The sequence below is a fragment of the Carassius carassius genome, chromosome 15, assembly GCF_963082965.1.
Source record: "Carassius carassius chromosome 15, fCarCar2.1, whole genome shotgun sequence".
NCBI lineage: Eukaryota > Metazoa > Chordata > Actinopteri > Cypriniformes > Cyprinidae > Carassius > Carassius carassius.
The window spans coordinates 29,313,655-29,334,590 of record NC_081769.1 but is presented as its reverse complement, the minus strand read 5'-3'; the positions used below and the strand labels follow the sequence as shown (position 1 = coordinate 29,334,590).

The 20,936-nt window shown below is 36.4% G+C and overlaps 1 protein-coding gene across 3 annotated transcripts in view; it reads left to right on the top strand.

Annotated features, from left to right (window-relative positions):
* LOC132158830 (oxidation resistance protein 1-like) overlaps positions 1-20,936 on the top strand; it is a 158,418-nt gene that overhangs the window by 62,277 nt on the left and 75,205 nt on the right. For all 3 annotated transcript variants that reach the window (XM_059568416.1, XM_059568417.1, XM_059568415.1), the window contains one exon: positions 16,255-16,448. In XM_059568416.1, coding sequence (XP_059424399.1) covers positions 16,255-16,448 — 194 coding nt within the window. The remainder of the gene's footprint in view (positions 1-16,254; positions 16,449-20,936) is intronic.

Genomic DNA, 20,936 nt, shown 5'->3' with positions numbered 1-20,936 from the left:
ATATATACTGTGTTATTGTGTTTCAGCTGTTAGATGAAGGTCTTAGAGTTCTTGTTAAAATATGTGCTTTTGGTTGGGTTAAAAAAGTGAAATGGACTTTGGATAATGTATAAAGGCAGTGTTTTGAACTCTAAATAGTGAAATTGAGAAGTTGACCACTTGATAACGGCCCCATCTTGAATTCATCCACCATCTGTTGTGTCCAGATGGAGGAAGACTATGTAGACAGTTATGATGAATGACTCAGTCAGAACTCTGGGGATGGATGGATGGATGGATAGATAGATAGATATTGTGGATGGATATTGTCAGTGGATGGATGGATATTGTCAATGGATAGAAAGAGATGGATGGATAGATACTGTAGATGGAGCGATAAATGGATATTATGGATAGATGAATGGATGGATATTGTAGATGATGATAAATATTATGCATGGACAGATACTGATACAGATACAGATGAATGGATGGATGGATATTGTGGATGGATGTTGTAGGTGGATGGATGGATGTTGTAGGTGGAGGGATGGATGATCTTGTGAATGATCGATGGATGGAGCATTGGATAGATAATATGCATGGACAGATACTGTAGATGGAGCAACAAATATTTGGATTTGGAAGGATGGATTTGCATGGACAGATGGTCGCCGTGATTTTGCCATGTAAGACATGTTCCTGGATCAACATCTTTTGATGGTCCTGGATCAACATTAATGTCCAAAAATATAGACTTAACCCAATCCCTGCCCCTAAACCTAACCGTACCCATGATTTATTCATAAAATTAAACGGAAATGATAGCTGATTAACAAGAGCGTAGAAGCACCTAACCCTGATTGTAAGCCTAAAACAGATACTTCATGAAAAGTTATATCTCAGTTCTGATTGGTTGATTGGAATGTTGTTCCAGGATCAACAAGGATGTTGATCCATGAACATGTTGTACTTGGTGAAATCACACTCACCATGGACGGATACTGTAGATGGCGCAATCAATATTGTGGATGGATCACTATTGTTGATGGATGTATGGATATTGTAGATGGATGGATATTGTTACTGGTTGGATAGATGGATAGATGCTGTGGATGGATGAGTGTTGGATAGAAATTGTGAATGCATGTATGAATAATGGATGAATGGATGGATGGAAGGATAGATAGATATTGTAGATGGATGAATGATGGACAGATATTGTAGATGGATGAATGAGGGAGAGATATTGTGAAAAGATGGGCAGATGAATGAATAGATATTGTGGATGAATGGATGGATGGAAGGATGGATGGATGTTGTAGATGGATGAATGCCAGATCAGTATTGAAGATGGTGGATGAGTAGATATGTGGATGGATGGATGGATGGATACATGGATAAATGGATGGATATATTTTGTAGATCAATGAAAGGATTGATTGACGGATGGATTTTGTAGATGGATACATGGATGGTTGGATGGGTAGATAGATATTGTAGATGTATGGATGAATAGATAACACCGAGTGAACAAATGTATTGCACACAAGTTATTTCATTACATTTACAGTGCATAGAGTTTATTATTGAATTACAAACAATGTAGAGTTGAAACCCTGAAAAAGAGTTGAGTATTGTGAACGTGCTGATAGAAGTTCGGTCTGTGAGTCTTCTCTGCAGCTAGTGGTTGAGTTGGTCAGACTGCAGGCAGGAGCTGGAACTAAAAGACTGATTCAAAAAGTCTTTCATTCTACCTGAGTGCTGCTCACGCTCTCTCATTCACTGGCCTGTTATTTCGGATAATCATGAGCTTTCAAAGCAGAACAATGTTCATCATTCCTTCTCTCTTCAGCAGCAGCACATGATTGCAACTGTCATACAACTTGACACACTCAAATAGGAGCAATTTAAAGACGTACACAGTGGGCTGCACTACCACTGAAAAATTCGATCAAATGAAGCTCCCACAGTTCCTTTGTCTCCTCATGGAAATAAAAACTTAAGGCTGGTTCTTAAGACTGACGGCTGTTCTTGGAAAGTGTCGTAGAGATGAGCACTATTATGCTCAGAGTGATGAACGCTATTATGCTCAGGACTGGAACAGAGATGTGTGTTCTCAGAATGAGCGGACGACAGCAAATCATCTGAGCAGTTTTAATTCTCAAGCTCACTGTGGCTATGTGCGTAAATACTCATAATGTTTTTGCACTTTGTATATCATTTCTTAATTGAAGAAATCTGATTGTATCTATTATATTGAATATATATATATGTGTGTGTGTCCACATAATCTACATTGTGTTATACTGTATGTGCAGTCAAAACACACTGCACGGAATACTGAATTATAATAAATCTTCATCCATCCATCCTTGTTCTAAATACCAAACATTAAATCATTACTGTGTAAGTTAAGAGCTTACTGTGGTTTTCCAAAAAAAAATGCCCTTAATAATATTCTTTATTCAAGTTATATTTTCTCAAAATATACACTTACAAGATCTTAGAGGACAGAGATAACCATTAAGAGTAATAATTATTTCTCTTTTTTTGGAGTAAAGAGTAAAAATCTTAGTTTTGAGCAAAAAAATAATAATGAAAATCAATAAAAAATTAAATTAACTTACATGAAAAATGTACTTATCTTTATTATACTTAGTCCACATTAATTGCGCTTTGCAGCCTAAAATTTGACTTACATAATCTGACATGTTTAAAACTTTTAAGTGGAATAACATTGCACAGATTCACAATTCACAATAATTCATAAAAGGCATGTTATTTTTTAAGGCATATAAATTAGGCTTATAATAATTTAGGGTAAAAAATAAACTGATTGCAGCTCTTGTTCTGAAACTAATTAATATGAGCCAGTCATCTGCAGCTCTTTTCTCTCCGGTACCGTATGCTTGGATGGTTTTATCCCGGCTCACTTTCAGGAAGCAAACAGATGTCCCACCTGAGCCCGAACATGATAGGAATTTCAGATGGACCTGTGGATTACGACTTGGGTCAAACGTCGGTCTTCTGTGCACTTTTGAAGGAATGAACTGTTGAACTGAATTTTAACGCTGCTTCTGCTGAGCTGTGCCATTGTGATTTGACAACTATTCAGGTCTCTGTTGAATAAATTCATGATAAACAAGATTAATTGTTTTAACTCATTAGTTCAAGTACAAACTAGTCCAGTTTCCCCTTTCCATCCATCATCGCGATCGCTCCCAGCCCAGATTGTGCACAGTCATGCCAGCATGATGCCCGCTGACTGCTGATGGGATGTAAGGGTGACGTTTTCACGCCACCTGCCCTGTGTCAGCACAGACTGACTGGTGGATGGGAGGTGTTGGAATGGAACGTGTGAAAAACCACGAGCTGACCCAGAAAAAAGCACCAGGAGCCCAGACCACCATCTGAAGCAAGAGTCCACCCATATGAGCCATTAAAGTCGTAAAAAAGTGTAAATCTCTTCTGAACTCTAAATGTTTTTCGGCTCTCACTCGTAGCTCATGCCTTTTAAGCAGCAAATGTTTCATAAACACGTCCTCCCCTGTTACCTCATCCCCCAGTGCCAGCGATGGGAGTCTGCACAGATGTGCCCTGTTTCTGTCCACTGGTCCCTGCCAGCAGCAGCAGATGTCTTGCTGCGCAGTGAGATGACCACTACAGCACATAAACTAGTGCTAAATGTAAAGTGGAGTCCAAAAGTTTGCTTTTGGAGACTGTTATTGAAAATGCCTTTTAATCAAATACAAAAAAATTTTTTATTGCATCAGCGTTTACAATAATGCATTTTTAACTGAGTTCTGTGGGTTTAAAAACAAATCTATGTTCATATTTTTGCTCAAGTACTTTATGTATTAATTGTTTTATGCTAAAATAGTTTTTATTTAGATATTTTTTTTCTTTTTTCTCTCTATATATACTACCATTCAGAAGTTTGGGGCCAGTACAATATGTTTTGGAAAAAAGGTATTTTATGCTCACCAAGGCTGCATTTATTTGATTAAAAATGCTGTAAAAGCATTAGTATTGTGAAATATGATTGTTTTCTAATTGTAGGCCTATATATTGTAAAATGTAATTTATGCCTGTGATGGCAAAGCAGATTTTTCAGCATCATTACTCTAGTCTTCAGTGTCACATGATCCATCATAAATCATTCAGAGATGCTGATTTGCCAATCAGGAAGCATTTCGTATTATTATCAATGTTGAAAATAGTTGTACTGCTTATTATTTTTGTGAAAACCATGACGCATCCGGATTCTTTGACTAGAAAGTAAAAAGAAAATAATAAAAAAAACAGACTTTATTTAAAAACGAAATCTTTTGTAACATTATAAATGTCTTTACTGTCACTTTTGATAAATGTAATGTGTTCTAGCTAAAAAATATATGAATTTATTTAAATAAAGTGATGTTGAAAAATGATAAAAGAGCAGAAGATAATAGGAAAAATTAATAGACATATCCAAAATACACTTAATCGCATGGACATTAGCTTTTGGTTTTTGAATGTTTTGTTTTTTCAGTAACACACAAATTTCAATTTCCGCATGCAAATTGTTCACCCACAACTACTAGATACTAGAACTAGATAGATAAAAAAATTCTTCCATTTACTGTCTCCTCACAGGGATTTGTTCATCATGAGATCTCAAGGTCAGTCGTTTGAAGTGAGAGTTGGTCTGTTGACCCGCGATTCATTAAATTGTGGCTTAAAACAAATGAGTCTGACCTGAATCTGCTGCGGTTCGATCCCTTACAGCATCAAGGTGCTCTCACTTCACCACAACACATGAGATACATGTGAACCTCTATTCTCCTTTACTCTCATTCTTTCTCCTCTGTGTTATAATTCAGTTCAGTTTCCTGCTGAAATCATCAATGTTCTCCTCCAATCATATTTGCCCTCGGCTCTCCATTTCCACCAATGAGAGAGTAGGAAAGCAGGAATGTGGATAGCAACTAGAGAGTTATTGAGAGACTGTGGTTAACTCAAGGCCTCAGGAACACTGTGTGTGTGAGAGAGAGTAACACACAGCTTGAGAGATGTGCGCTGATTCAGTGAGGGAAAAGTCTGCCCGGCGTCACATTTAGCGCAGTAATGAAACAGACATATTCCTCTGGGTTCTTCATAACTCCTCCGGGTTATCAGCTCTTGTCTGCTGGCTGCGTTTCAGTAATATTGATGTACTTGTATGTTGTGAAATGAATAGCAGCACCTCTGTTAGTTGCTGATTTATCGAGGTGCTCTGATAACAACTCTACCATCCCACTCCACCAGCACATGCTGGTAAATGCCATAGGAATCGTTAAATCCCAGCGAGATTCATAATGTGTTTGTGTCTACTGTGTGCATTATTTTCTATTTTATAGCTGATTCAGTTAGAAACACAAAGGCAGTGTCAAGAGAGATGTACCTGCAGAGTAATGTTTGCTGCTCAGTCATTGTACACTAGAGGTTTTTAGTTTGTTAAATATGTATCTGGTGCAGTTAAAATATTTAGATTCATATGTACAATTAAACTACTGAAAGTAGTATGTTGTATTGTCACCTTTGCAAGTGTAAAAAATCACAAAAATCATATTTTTTGTTATCCCATTAACAAAAACATTGACTTTGGGATGATGGATCTGAAACTACTAAAATGCTACCTTGTAATGTTTGTATGCATTATGTAATAAAAAAAATCTATATAGTATTTCGTATAGTAATATCAAATTAACACACCACATACTTTAACAAATGACGTCCAGTTATTATCTCTGAAATAAACATGGTTCTTTTTTTTATTATTATTATTAATTTGTACGTTTAATAAAATTACACAAATTGGCTGTTACACACAAAAGTTTTTGTCTCACTGGAAAATAAATATTTGAGCACATTGCATTGTGGGATACAATATTCTACACAATACGCTTTGCTTGTATGATGCATATTTTGGGAAGTAACTATAAACACTATTAACTTGTGCTTTTTTATAATATTGTAGCTTTTTAACATTATAGCCTGTATATTGCATACTGTAAGAGTAGTATGGTAGAATGGGGAAAAATGCAACGCTCAGTATGGCCTCTCAATTAGAGGAAGCCCTGCCTTCTGAAAGAAAGAGCCAATCGCTAATCTTTAAAGTCGGCGCGTCACTGCAGCTGCCGTTAAAAGCATAGACAGTAAAAGAAAGACTGACGGTTAGAAGTCCTGGTTGCTCTAGAAACAATCAGCGCTCTGATACGTGCACTCAGGATTGCGAATGCACGCTGGCTGATCTAGCCTGAGAAATAAGCTTTTTATAATGCTATTTGAGCAAAAGTAACAACATTTATGACACAGTTGTTGTCAGATTTCTTTGGTGATTTTCAAATATGAAATTTAATCCTAAGCTTAATGAACAGTTTTGGAGAATTTGATGTTTCTCCATTCAAAGAGATGCACTTCAAAGATGACTGCCGAGTTACAATATTCCATAAAATGTAAGAATTGTCAATTTTGAGCCTTGTACATTGCGGTTTTGCTGTCGTTTTGGCCATGTATTTTTTCTTTTAGACAGCAGTTTGTGAGACTCTGAGTCCCAAAGATGTCACCATTCTCTACAAACGCACACAATTTTCTCTCTCTCATGCTAATACCATTGTCAAGAGCTGATGTTGAGAAAAGAAGACATGGAGGATAAAAAATGATGTCTCATCAGAAAATTGGGGCAGAAATGCAGGTTGCATGCAAAGTGCTGTGCAGTGTGACAGTCAATTTATAGAAAGATGACAGTTGAGCATCTGTGTGTTATGTAACCGAGGGAATGTCAGGTGAAGAAGCCTCATTTGATCTGCTTTCACATGAACTCCAGTTCTTCTGTTTACACTGTACAGTAGGTGATCAAACAGATGAATATGGTGTTCATCACATGCATATACTGGATGTAAATGTCATGCTTTATTAGAAAGAGCTTTCGTTAAGGTTGGGAATCAGGTCACTTCCTGTTTTATAATGTTGTTTAGAGCATTTGTGTTTTCCTGAGGTTGAATATAGTGACTGTTATAAACCAAATAAATCAAATAAAAACAAAAACAGCCTGAAGCCTCTGGTATTAAACTTCAACACGTTGAATTTTAATGCAACTCGGACCAAACATTTGTTCAAGCCTCGAGCTGTTTACTCCAGTGCAGACGCATGTTTATTTTACAGCACCGTTGGGAAGCTGCTTTATCACTTTACCTGCTTTATGCAACGCAGTTCCGTTTAACACAGTTTGGTTTAGAATGTTAATCAGAAATTCCTGCACAATGTTTTGAAATATTTTAGTTTATAAATGCTCCATCTGTTTAGGTGTGTGTGTTTGTAAGTGTGTGCACTTTTGAATTCATGTAAATTCCAACTAATTTAAACAACTTCGTGCATTTTTTAAGTAACTACCTGTATTGCAGAGTAATTGACCCTTCGCAAAGACCCGCCCCCCTAGGTTACTGTTGATATGTTTTTTGTTTTTTTCTTGAAATGATAATTACATCACAGAGCAGAGGACACAGACAACATGCCGACAGGCAAGAGAGATCAGATTACCTTTGGTTTGAAAGTTTGTAATTTTTTAAGAAGTTCAAACAATAAATACCGTTTTGTGTCGTGACCGATCTCTGTCGCCTTAGTTTAAGTTTTATGTGAACCATTTACTAGTTAAAGCATGAAATAAACACAAATGAACATCAGAAGCTATCTTGTTTCAACTACAAGTTTATTTGTCAGACAAAATGGCAGATTCTGTGTTATGATTGGTCTGATCACCCGTCAATCAAGTAGGGGTGGCACGCACGTGCCCTGCTCACTCCAAAGTCCCCACTCCAGGGTGATAGGGATGATCACGTCCATTTGGAATTTGCCCAGGAACCGTTCAGTACCGATACTAGTACTGGCACACCCCTACAATCAAGCTTCATACGAAAGATCAATTTGGTAGAAAAGCTATTTTTTTGTAGTATGAGTTTGCCAATAGTTTAATGGAACTTTCCAAGGTATGTAGCGATGTAGTGTTTCAAGCTACTAGTGCATACTGTACAGTTACTACAGTACACACAGTTTTTTTTAATACTGTTAAAATGCATTATGCCGTGATAAACCTTTCAAATAGTATTATAGTTGTCATATGACCTCACTATATTACATATCTACTTCAGTGTGTGTCAGCCAACATTTTGTCACTTGTATTGCACATGCTTTACTGCCAACCACTTGATAATAATTTGATATATTTAAAAATGCTGAAATGAGATTTTGCTGAAAATGTACTTATCCTCAGGCCACCAAAAATGTAGACATGTTTGTTTCTTCTTCTCAACAGGTTTGGAGAAATGTAGCATTTCATCACTTGCTCACCAGTGGATCCTCTGCAGTGAATTGGTGCCGTCAGAATAAGAGTCCAAACAGCTGATAAAAACATCACAATATTCCACAAGTAATCCACATGACTACAGTCCATCAGTTAACATAATGTGAGGCAAAAAGATGCATATTTTTTAAGTAACAAATTCATCATTAATGCATTTTAACTTTAAGCTGTCACTCCAAAATATGAGTCCATAATTCATAATAACGTATCTCCCAGAAATTCCATCTCACATCGAAATCCATGCACCAACATATTTGTTTAGAACCGTTTGGACTGTTTTCACTCATAAACGGTGCTATATCTGTGCTTAGTTAGACGAGACAACTTTTTCACTGTAAGAAGTAGTGTTATGGGTAAAGGGCTCATATTTTAGTCGGAAGCAACAGTCTTAAGACAAAAACATCTTAATGAGGGATTTGTTTCTTACAACCATGCAGCTTTTCAATTCACAACATTTATTGTGTGTGGATTATTGTGGTTTCTATCAGCTTTTTGGACATTTATTCTGATTGCACCCATTCACCATTGGTGAGCAAGTGATGTGTCAAAAGTCTGTGCATTCTGTAAATCACTCATTTACATCTTGGATGGCCTGACTGTGAGTGAATTTTAATTTTATTAGGTGAACTATTCCTTTAACAATTTATATAGCTTCTTTTTTTTACATAGTCTTTGTTACTAGATAGCATTTCGATTCCTCGGCTGACTCGATTAAGCAATCAGGCATTAGATAAGCCGAGGCCTGTCAAGGCCAGTGTCCCATAACTCTCTCATAAGAGCCACGTGTAAACGGCCATGAGGACCCACAGGAGCTGCTTGTCTCCTCTAAATGACATGTCTTTCTCATGTCCTCATTTAGTTTCATTGCACTGAAGTCTGGTCGTGGTAATGGCACCCGAAAGTATCTGTAATATTTGTCTTCAAAGATCGCTGCAACAAGCGGGCCACAGTGTTGATGTTAATTCTTCACGCTGAGATGTTCAGTTCCCTGTGCACACCAGATCTGAGTTTTATTCGGGCTCAAATCCATCTTTCCGAGCGAGATAAGCGTGCTCTGGCTTTGCCTGAATTCCCTGCGTTTATGCATCTTTTGCCAAAGCATGTGACTACTACGCTTAATCTCAGAATATCTGGCAACATAACTCTTTCTGCTTGGAACATGAGGAAGAGGAGAACCAAATCCCAGCTCTTCTTCTCTCTCCTTTACACATTAGCTGTAAGATAAGTATAGGAGGTATTGTAACACACACACACACACACACGGATCCCCTTCTGCTCCTTCACCAAAGTGTCCCCGGCGTACTCTGTTGGCCGTGATAAAGTGCAGCCACACTCACGGCCGCCATCAGCTGCCAGCCAAAGCATTTAATCTCTATGCAATTTCCCACCACCCTGTTTTCCTGCTGATCCATCCCACGTCCTGTGAGTAGGGGATTTGGGATGTTTTAAAGGTTCAAAAACACAGTCGGAGATAGGAGGAGGTGTGGGTGAATCTCATGGAGCTTGTCCAGAACATGACCCGGTCATATTTCACCCCAAATCAAAAGAGAAAAACATCATTTTTATTTACAGTAAAGAAAATGTACAAACAAATTTGGAAACATTCAGATTGTGTGGTTTGTGGCATTTGTGTTTATGATAGTTCAGCACATTTTATCTGCAGTTCTCAATAATGCAGTGGAAAAAAATCTCATTAAAGTTAAAAATATATTTTTAATTCTAAACTATTAAATACTGCCAGATAGACATCTTGGGCCATTTTGTCAAATGTTGCTGTTTTACAAGCTTGCATTGCTCCAGTATATATATATACACACACACACACACACACAATGTAATATATTAACAATGTAATATATTAACAGATTTTTATATATACAAGTATTTTTAAATATCTTCATAGTTTGTTTTCATATTAATTATTTTTAAGTAAACACGTTACATTTTTTAATTTACAGTCATACAGGTATGTATGTGTGTGTGTATTTTTATTATATATATATATATATATATATATATATATATATATATATATATATATATATATATATATATATATATATAAATGGGTGCGTGCCCTGCTTCAATACAGTCTATAATGTATGTGCACACATTTACTTATGCATATATAAATCAAATATATATATATTATGTATATATTAAACAAATAATGAATTCAAAATAATTAATACTTTTTTAAAAGGATAATAATCTTTTTTACAAATATTTTTAAAAATGTTTAATATTTTTAATGATGTTAATTAAAGCCTTTTTATATTTACTATGCGAGTGCCTTGGAGTATTGCTTTTTTTCCATTTAATAAATAATAATGAAGAATACAAAAATTAGAGAGTACAATATGTTTATATATATATATATATACCGTATATATACATTTTTCTTTTTTTTTATGCAGTAATAGGCTTTCACGATCCTTACATGTTTTCATGATATTCCCCCTTACACCTTGGTGCCTCGTCTTCTGGTGACCTTGCTTGACTACCATCTTCTGCTCAGCAGCTTAGGAGGGTTTCGAAGTTCAGATTATTTAGACTTAGAAAACTGTTTTTCTAATAATAGCTTGAGCAGTAAGCAGTGTTTTCACAGCAGATGTTCTGTACCGTTTCAGTGCAGCCTCTGTGTCTGCAAATCACATAATCTACCCCTTAATTGAAGGAGAATGTTGTTTACATAAACACTCGAGCAGCGATGGCCGGTTCTGATGGTTAAAATACAGCTTCGGCATGAATACGTTCTCCTAATCAGAGGAGAAGTCTTGCGGCGAGGCGGCTGTTACTGTTTGAAAGAAAGCTGGTGCTTTGTTTACATCTGGTGTTACGAAGACTGGAAGCTGGCCAAACCCTCCTCTCCCTCTCACTGTCTTTCTGAGCTGTGAATATTAGATAAAGCCACGATGATGATTGGCACCACGTCTCGTTCGTATGGAGGAATATAAGAGCACTGCACCAGCTAGTTAATACACACCCGCATCACAGCTGGAGCGGGCCCTCAGCGACGACTCACCATTCGGCCCTCATTTACAATTCAAAAGTGGACTTTTTTGCATTCACAGGAACAACAGAAGCATCTAAATGGTGAAATTAAAAGTGTGTCTGTCTACAGGTGCCTGTCTGACTGAAAAAAATCACAAACTAGCTGCATGATTTTTTGTCTTCTAGTGTCTTTGATACTTCACTGATCTGAATGTTTGATCTGCATCATTCCACAAAAATGGTTATGTTCACTTTTTAACCAGTCAAAAGTTGAAAATTTTTGAAAGAAGTCTATTATGCTCACCAAGTCAGGATATTAATATTCTGATTTGGTGTTCAGATGTTTTCAATTACTATTGGTACTCCGTTATTAATGGTTCTTACTTGTGTTAATGTTGTTGCTGCTTAGTTTTTATGGTTTTTTATTTTTTTTAATAAATGCAGACTTGGTGATCATAAGAGACTCCTTTCCTAATCTGAATTATTCCAAGCTTTTGACTGGTTGTGTGTGTGTGTTGCATTGGTTGGTAAGCTAATAATAACACATTAATAATAAAGCATAGAAACAGGTTTTAGCTAAATTTCTATTGTTTATATAAAAAAAATTTTTTTTTGTATAAAATATTTATAAACTTTCCTCTCACTTTTTAACTGTAAATTTAATCGCTCTGCATTCATGGATCGCCTGCTCTTTGAGGTGACTGGTTTGGATCCTTCTGTGTTTTTGAGCTGGTTGATATGGACTCTTGTGTAAAGTCTGACCACCTGGCTTCAGTTTTCTGGTTGACTTGCTGCACCGTGTTGTCTAACTAACTAGTTCTTGTTTTTGTTGGACTTCCTTAACCATGTAATCTTGCCGGCTGGTGTTTTTTTTCTTCTGGCTGATTGCACATATTATGTAATGGTGAGCTGGTTTGAGAGAGAGAGAGAGAGAGAGACAGAGAGAGAGGGTGGGGGGGAGACCGCACCTGGGGTCTGCCATCAGAGGTGCTGGAGGCTCCTTTGTGAGCTGTTTATTTAGACAGGTATCTAAATGACATACCCACACACACACACACAGACATCTCTGTTGGGAGAGAATAATTTAATGTTTGTCTATATATGCAATATCTTGCTCATAATGCTGTTTTCGTTAACCTTTTGCCAAGCATTCATCATATGTTTATGAAATGAACACATTGAGCTTTGGTGCTTCTGTAACATATAACTAAAAGTGACTAAAAATTATTCTTCAGAATGATGAATTGTTATTATTATTGTTATTATTATTATTATATATGAGTATATTATTATCTTATATACCGTATATATAATATAATTATTGTTTTATTATCATTTTTATTGTTCATTGTTACTGATTTGACCAGTAGGTGGTGCTGTGTTGAAGCTGCCAAACTAAAATTTAAATGCCTGTCCAAACTTTGCATTTTTACTGTTTATTTTTACAGTTACCAATAAGAGTGTAGTGTACAGTGGCCCAGTAGTGCACAGCACAACGACATTAAAAAAGCAAACATAAGCTAACAACACAACGACATTAAGCCACAACACAAATACATTAAGCCACAACACAACGAATTTCTCACAACACAAGGAAATTAAGCCACAACACAAATACATTAAGCCACAACACAACTAAATTCTCAAAACACAACGACATTAAGCCACAACACAAATACATTAAGCCACAACACAACCAAATTCTCACAACACAACGAAATTAAGCCACAACACAACGAAATTAAGCCACAACACAAATACATTAAGCCACAACACAACCAAATTCACACAACACAACGAAATTAAGCCACAACACAAATACATTAAGCCACAACACAACGAAATTCACACAACACAACGAAATTAAGCCACAACACAACGAAATTAAGCCACAACACAACGGAAGTGCTCCCGACCACTAGGGGGCAGTGTTGAAAGTTAAACACCGATATTTCATCGAGACGTATGTGTAACTTAATATGTGTAATCGATTTTTAAATGAAACACGTGTTTTTATTAAATGTTTTGATATCCTGATAATCTTAATGTATCGATTCATGAATCGAGCAAAAAATAAATTGATAATATTTTCAATTTGGACCGTTTAGCTCTGCTCTTGTACACAATGTTTTTCCTCAGGGGGGCTTATTTAAATCCGGTGCTGTGCGGGGAAACCATTGCTCTTTCCGTAGAGCTTTCAAATTGACAAGAGGAGAAGATTTTTCATCTTACAAGAACTTCCCCTGATGACTGTAAATGAATTTCATCGCGCGGAGAAGGGCATTAAACGTTACATCTACAACTTTAGGGTGAGTATTGTTCTATCGTCTTCTAGCAAATCTAGCTAATAAGGCTAGATAACGCTGCTGCACTGACTTGATCAGCTCAAAAATAGCAGGGCTAAGTTAGAGTTTAGCTTTAAACTCCGTCTACCTCATCTTTTTATAACTCGTAAGAGATAGTAGAACTCCCGGTAAGACTCCCGGTAATCCACGTTGATTTGCATCGGTGGTTCTGATAGGTGTTTGCTGTGATATAAACTTCTTCACTTGATATAAAGTATTTTAAATACTGTTGCCATTTTTAGATTGCCATGTATCGTGATAAATCTTAAAGGACCGTTCACACCAAACTATAAAGAAAACGATACAGATATTTAGTTTTAAAAATCGTTCTCACTATTTAAAAAAAGAGTCCACACCACAGCTATAATGATAAAGAAGAGAAACAATATCATTGGAATCACTTTGAGAACTATTTTTTTCCAGCTGATGAACGATTAAAAACATTGACAGCCAATCAGAATCCTGCTATAACGAGCTCGAGAATGTAAAGTAGCTGACAAGCGTGTGCGCGCTTAGAATAAACAGATTATATCGTTCGCTGCTGTGGACTCTATCGTTATCTTAATAGTTATCATTCATTGTGTGAACGGGGCTTTAGTCTGACAGTTATTGTTATATTTTCAAATTATATTATCTGTAACCTGAAGCTTGAATTAATTGTTCACATTTATATAGCAGTTTTCCAGGGATCCCCAACACAAGCATGATAAAGCTATTCAGTAAAAAGCAAAAAAGATCAGAAATGGTTAAGAGAGATAGGGACATCCTTTGAAATATTACTGATCTCTTTACAGTCTATTGGCATGTTTGTAACATTATATAAAATATTAATTATTTGTCATAATTTATTTTAAATATAGAGTAATTTACAATGTAATAATTTAAAATGCAACTGAAAGTAATTCCAAATGTATCTGAAATCAATTAAATATGTAAACCAATGTTATTATCTTCACAGATTGTTTTAACGGACTCCCATTCATACTGTTGCAGCACTGTAGCAGACAGCACACTATTCAGAACTGAGAATCAGTGCAGTTCCTCCTGTACAGAGCTGCACTGAAGGGAGCAGAGCTGGCACAAACCTAGAACAATGGTAAGTAAGAGAATTATCTAATTCTTTAATGTATGACATAATTAATAAACTTTAAATAATATTAATTATTATTAATAATATTAACACGCCCCATTGGTATGCCTAGAGAGTCAAGCCAGGTCCTGTCAGTGGGATGGTGGTCCTGTTTTCAAGAGAGGAAACTCGCTGAGTGGTTAAGGTAGGAGGAAAGTGTCTAATATTGATACATCATCTTTTCATATCTTGCTTTTATTCATAATGTATAACATGCCTATTTGATTAGCCCTAACAGAAAAAAGACAAAAACACAATCATAATGATTATGGCTCTATTCATTATGCATGCAACTTGTAATGATGGTGGAAATTTTTTATTTTTCTTAATGGTCAATTTACACTATACCTTTGTTTTTCATCTCAGGAGAATGTTTACAGTGATGTCACCAGTGATCTGCCTCACCTATCAGTCCTCCAAGTGGCAGAAGTGTTATAAATATAGTAGTGTTATAAAAATATAGCAACACACCATTACACTGTCATAGTTATTAGTATTTGTATTTTACATAACTATTAAAACTGTATCAAAGTTTAAAAAATTTAATTGTGGATATTTACATGTTTACACTACACTGGTGAGCAAGAAAACATTTTAAAGTTACATATATTTGCACTTACATAATATTTAATTTACATTTTATGTTGTAGTCTGTACAAATAAAACCAAATGAATCCATCCCAAGTTTTTTGTGTAAGGCCAGATCTCTCTGTGGAAGATCGACTGTAAGGTGGACCATGAAGAGGGGGAACTCATCATAGGGCTGCAGAGACTGACACTGTCAAAATAAATGTCAAAAATAAAATTTACAGCAACCTATTTACAGTGTACCTAAGCTGCACAATGAAACCTCATGCATGTGCTATATCTGTCTCAATTACTTACACCATGTTGTCACATTTTATAATCATATCGTTTTTTAAAGTACTTTAGAGTACCATGTAAATATGAATATACTGTACACAATAATTTAGTGCCGTAGTATATTAGTACCGTATTTTTACCATCCTATACCAATTACCATACCATAAAAACTCTGCAGTATGACTTTAAGAGTTGCATATGTCACGCATCTTATAAAATAATAGAAGCCTTTTTTATGTATAAAACAGATTTCCATCAAAAGCCATCATTTTTTTATTATTATCCTAAGAGTCATGTGTCACAAAGCTCAGTCACATATTGCACTCATCAAGAATCTGAGTCAAAATGTCACCTGTTGGCTTTTATGAATGCATGACACCACAATAATTGACTTGCAAAGAAAAGTTCTTCTCATGTAGATCTAGTCATACACAACAGTTTAGATGGAATCAATGAAGGCAGGCCTTTAGCAGCACAAAAAAAAGATACAGTTGCACACACCCTGCTCTATGTGGTCAGAAGACTCAGTTCTGCATGTCTCCTGTGCTGTTTCCTCTCAGACTGAAGAAGAAGTCCCAGTCGGTGGATATCGGCTCTCAAGGTTTTCCAGCACGGCTCATCCCGAGTCTGTCCTTAAACAGATCTTCACCACCTGTTGCCAAGACAACCACATCTGAGGTGCAAGAAAACAACACCACCAATTCCCAGCGCCGTGGTCCGCTGTGCAGCGATCTGAAACGAGGATACACAATAGGTAAATGAGCATCCAGGCTGTCTTCAGTATAGCAGGCTCTGTGTGTTTGTTTCATGAGTTTCACCTGAGCTTCATCTGTGTGTGTGTGTGTGTGTGTGTGTGTGAGAGTTCATGAAGATGTTCACATTGTGTGAGTGTTTAGAAAGTTCTGACTTCCTCTTTTCTGCCCCCTTTCATTCTCTTCTTGCTCTCTGCTCACATTGTCCTCTTTGTCTCCTGATACTCTCATGTCAACTCTCTTCTGTTTCTCTCCTTGCTCTCATCTCTGTATCCTCACTTTTTCTTCTCCTCCTTATCCATCTCATCTTCTTCTCCCCTCATTTCTCTGCTTGATATCACCTCATGTCTCCATTCTATCTCCTCTCATTCTTCACTCTCTTCCTGCTCTCCTCTATACAGTTTCTCCTCTTCTTCACATTTTGCTCTCATCTTTCTCCTCTCTCTCTCTTTCCATGCTCTGTTGTTGCTGTCTCCTCTCTTTCTAATTTCTCTCATTTTTCTCCTCTTTTCTGCCTAGATCTCATCTCTTTTTTATATCTGTCTCCATAGTTTCTCCTTTTTTTGCTCTCATTCTCTCAACTTTTCTCACCCTTCTCCTCTTTCTCCTTTCATTGATTTCATCTTTTTCTCTTCTTCTCTTTTGATGTCTCCATTCTCCTCTCATTCTTCTCTCTGTCCTTGCTCTCACAGCTGTCTCTTCTCTTCCTTCCATGTCTTCTCTCTTTCTCATCTGTCTCATCTTTTTCTCCTATATCTGACCTCTTTTTCATATTTACCTCCATAGTTTCGCTCCACTCTTTCTCTCCATGCTCTCATGTCTGTCTCTCCTCTTTACTCTCTCATTCTCCTCTGTCACCTGTCTTTCTTACCAGTCTCCTCTCTTTTTCATCTATCTAATCTATTTCTCCCCTCTCTATTTTTGTTTTGTCCTTAATCTCATCTGTTTTACATTTGTGTCTCCATTCTTTTTCCTCTTGTTCTCCACTACCTGTTTTTGCTCTCATCTCCATCTCTTCTGGTCTCATTTTCTCGTATCTCTCATCTGTCTCCTCTTTTTTTCTCTTGTATATGACCATATTGAAAAGCTTTTCTCAGTGCTTCTCCCAGTACACAGAGTGTATGCTGTGATCTGTGAAATAAGCCCGATGCTTGTGTGGGTTTGTGGGGTCTGAAGGGATTGTGAGGAGGGGTCAGAGGCTTTAGAGAGAGCAGGAGATGGCTTTCCTTTCATCTCTGCCCGTTTGACTGTGCTGCTGATTTGACGGCACCATTTAAGAGCCGACTAAAAGAGATGTATCCCCAAATCAAGAGGGTCCTTCGGTGCGCTCACAGAACACGGGTTCTGCTTTGTGTTCACTTTATTTACTCACTCTTGGGTAGCTGTTTTGTCAAATGTTAGACTATAAAAAAAAAAAAGATATATGGTTTTCTGATCAGTACAGCACATGATTTCTACAAAACAACTATAGTTGTGATTGTTATTACTATTTCTGCATTTAATGGTAGGGATTTGAATAAATCTTAGTAGTATTAAACCTAACTAACTCATAGCTAAATTTCCACAGTGACCAGTGATGTTTTAGTTATTTATTAATGTTTATAATTTTTTTTTTTCATTTATAATTTTTTTTTATAAATTTTAGTCATTTTAATATTTAATTTAATATTTTACTTTAATAAAAAATGTAAGTTTGTTAAAATATTCATATTTTATTTAATTTAATCTTTATTTCAATTCCCCTAAAAAAAATGTTTTGATAGACATTGACTAGTAATTTTAGCCTATGGCAAAAAAAGAAAAAAAAAGAAACATCCCACTGAATTACATTGTAGACGGGAACAATTGGGACTTGTATCAACCTAAAGAGGTTTATTTTGCTGTAATGATCTGTTGACTATATATTATACCCTGCTGTTCCAATGAATGGACATAAAATTTTGATTTGAGTTGAAATTTGGCTTTATTAAGTGAAGAGAACAAGACCGTGGAGCCATACAAGAGATATAAATCTACCATGAGTGTGTAGAAAACTGGTCGCCTGGAATAGCACTCAGTTATATAGTTTAACTATAATTGTTATTGATGGCAGGCAGAATGTTGAGATTTGACCAATCAGAGTATTTCTGAGATCAGTGTAATAATGATTGATGTTTTATTAGCATTTCGCATTGGTTGCTCTTTAATGTTATTGGTGATTTTGCTGTTCTCATTGTTTGACTTTCTCCTGTCTTTTAGAGGCCGTGCCCTCAGGCAATCACTGCAAATCACAGCACAGTTTGCCTTCTCATAGTGCCTCTAATTGGTGGAGAGGACGGCGGGAGAGAGAAGTGTTATCGATGGCCGCACGCTGAGCGTCTTTTCATCCGGTGTCAGAACTGCCATTAAACCGCACCACATATCCCGCTACATTTTAATAACCTGCCCTCATGTATACCGCCAAATTATACTGTCATTTCCAGCTCGATGTGAGCGATGGTTAGAGTGTTTTAATATTTCTAAATGAAAATGACCCTGACAGGCCATTCGGTCTCGGAGAAAGCGAGTGGTTTTATAGCAGGCGAGCGTACATGCCACAATAAGTGCTTTTGGCTGGCTGCAAATGGGTCAGGGAGAGCCCGGTATAAATTCATCCATGTGGACATAAGCCTGCAATAATGAAATAAGTGCAGATCTCGGGGTGATGTGGGAAATGCGTTTCAGGTAATCAGTGGAGAGGAGTCAGGTCCACAGCCGTCCCGTAGGGTCCTGTGTAGCCTTAATACCTAACTCACCTAATTCTGTTAACAAGATACTGGATAGCCTGTTATGCAAGCCTATATATTTATCCTGTAGTTTTTCAGAATGACGTTATCTACCCCTCTGCCTTTGGTGCTGGTCATGGTGCGAAAAAAGTTAAATGGAGATCAGGAGGAACTATACATCATTGTACTTTTGTGCATTGTAAGTAAAGCATCAACACATGCAAGCATGCAAAAACATACTCTTAACCAAAATCTAGATTTTAAATGTTTGTTCAAAGTGGTCACATACACTACTATTTAAAATTTGGAGTCTGCAAGATATATATATATATTTATACATTTTTGATTCAATAAGCATGCATTAAACTGAAAAAAAGTGACTGTAAATATATGTAATGAAATCGTTCAAATTTCAAATAATGTTTTGAACTTTCTGTTCATCAAAGATTCGTGGAAAAAATGCATCACGGTTTCCACACAGGTATTAAGCAGCACAACTATTTTAAACTATTTTAAAATAAATAGAATGAGCTCTGAAGGATCGTGTGACACTGAAGACTGGAGTAATGATGCTGAAAATACAGCTTTGCCTCAGGAATAAAATTAATTTTAAAAATATATTGGTTTTAAATTGTAATATATCACAAAATTACGTTATCTTTAATCAGCCTTTGTGAGGATAAGAGATTTCAAAAACAATATAAAAATCTTTCTGACCCCACACTTTTGAATGCTAGTGTATATTATGCAGGATTCGTAGTTAACACTTGCTAAGTGCTAAATAAATATTAATAAAATGGTGAATAACTAAATAAATGATACTTTCCAATATCCAGAAACTTCACAAATCACAACAGTGATTTTTAAGTAAAAACTGTACAAAATAATCTCATCTCACTGAGCATCAAATAAAAAATTCCAAAATAAAAAGTTTTTTTTTCATATGCCATTTAACCACATCAACTCTGGGGACCCACCGGTGGGTCCAATATTGCATATGCCTAATTCTCAAAAAATCAAAATTACAGCTCAAGTGGTTAAAGGGTTTAAAGAAATGTCTTTATTGATTTTAGACACATGGCCTTCATAAACCTCTCCTTTAAACTCCCTTCCCTTCAGTCAGTGTTTTATATCAGCCTTCAGCTGTTAAACTTAAGCGTCTTCTTCAACATGTGAGCTAACACGCTGTCACACTTAATGACTCTTCTGTTCTCATTAGGTGGCTGAGTATGATCTGATGTCCGTGTGTTAGGGTGAACTGTCAGACCGCACAAGACTGATCACACTGTTAATGGTTGTGGAAAGGTAGAATGTTTGTCCTATTCCTCTGTCTCCTCTCACTGCCTTGTTATTCTGAAATGTATTCTGAAGGTGCTGACCTGAGGGGTCAGGAGAGATGCTGTACAGGATCAAGATCTGTTGTACAGAAAAACAACAGACAAGGGTGCAGCATGCTAACAAACAAACGGTCAGGCTGGTGGAAACTCTGAGCTGGGCTTCTAATAACCAGAGAACAGACTGATATACTCATTGTCTGCTGCCCTTACAGACCTCTTCTAGTCGTCTGCTGGGTATATATGCTTTCACATATTCCACAACTTGAAAGAGCAGCAACACTGGCAAGTGTGATTTTAGTGAAAATAACTGAATTTCTTAAGAGAAAATGATAGCCAGTATTAAGAACTGAAAAGTGTATTTTTTTCATTTGTTTTTAGCCTAAAATACCTAATTTTGTTATTATTGAAA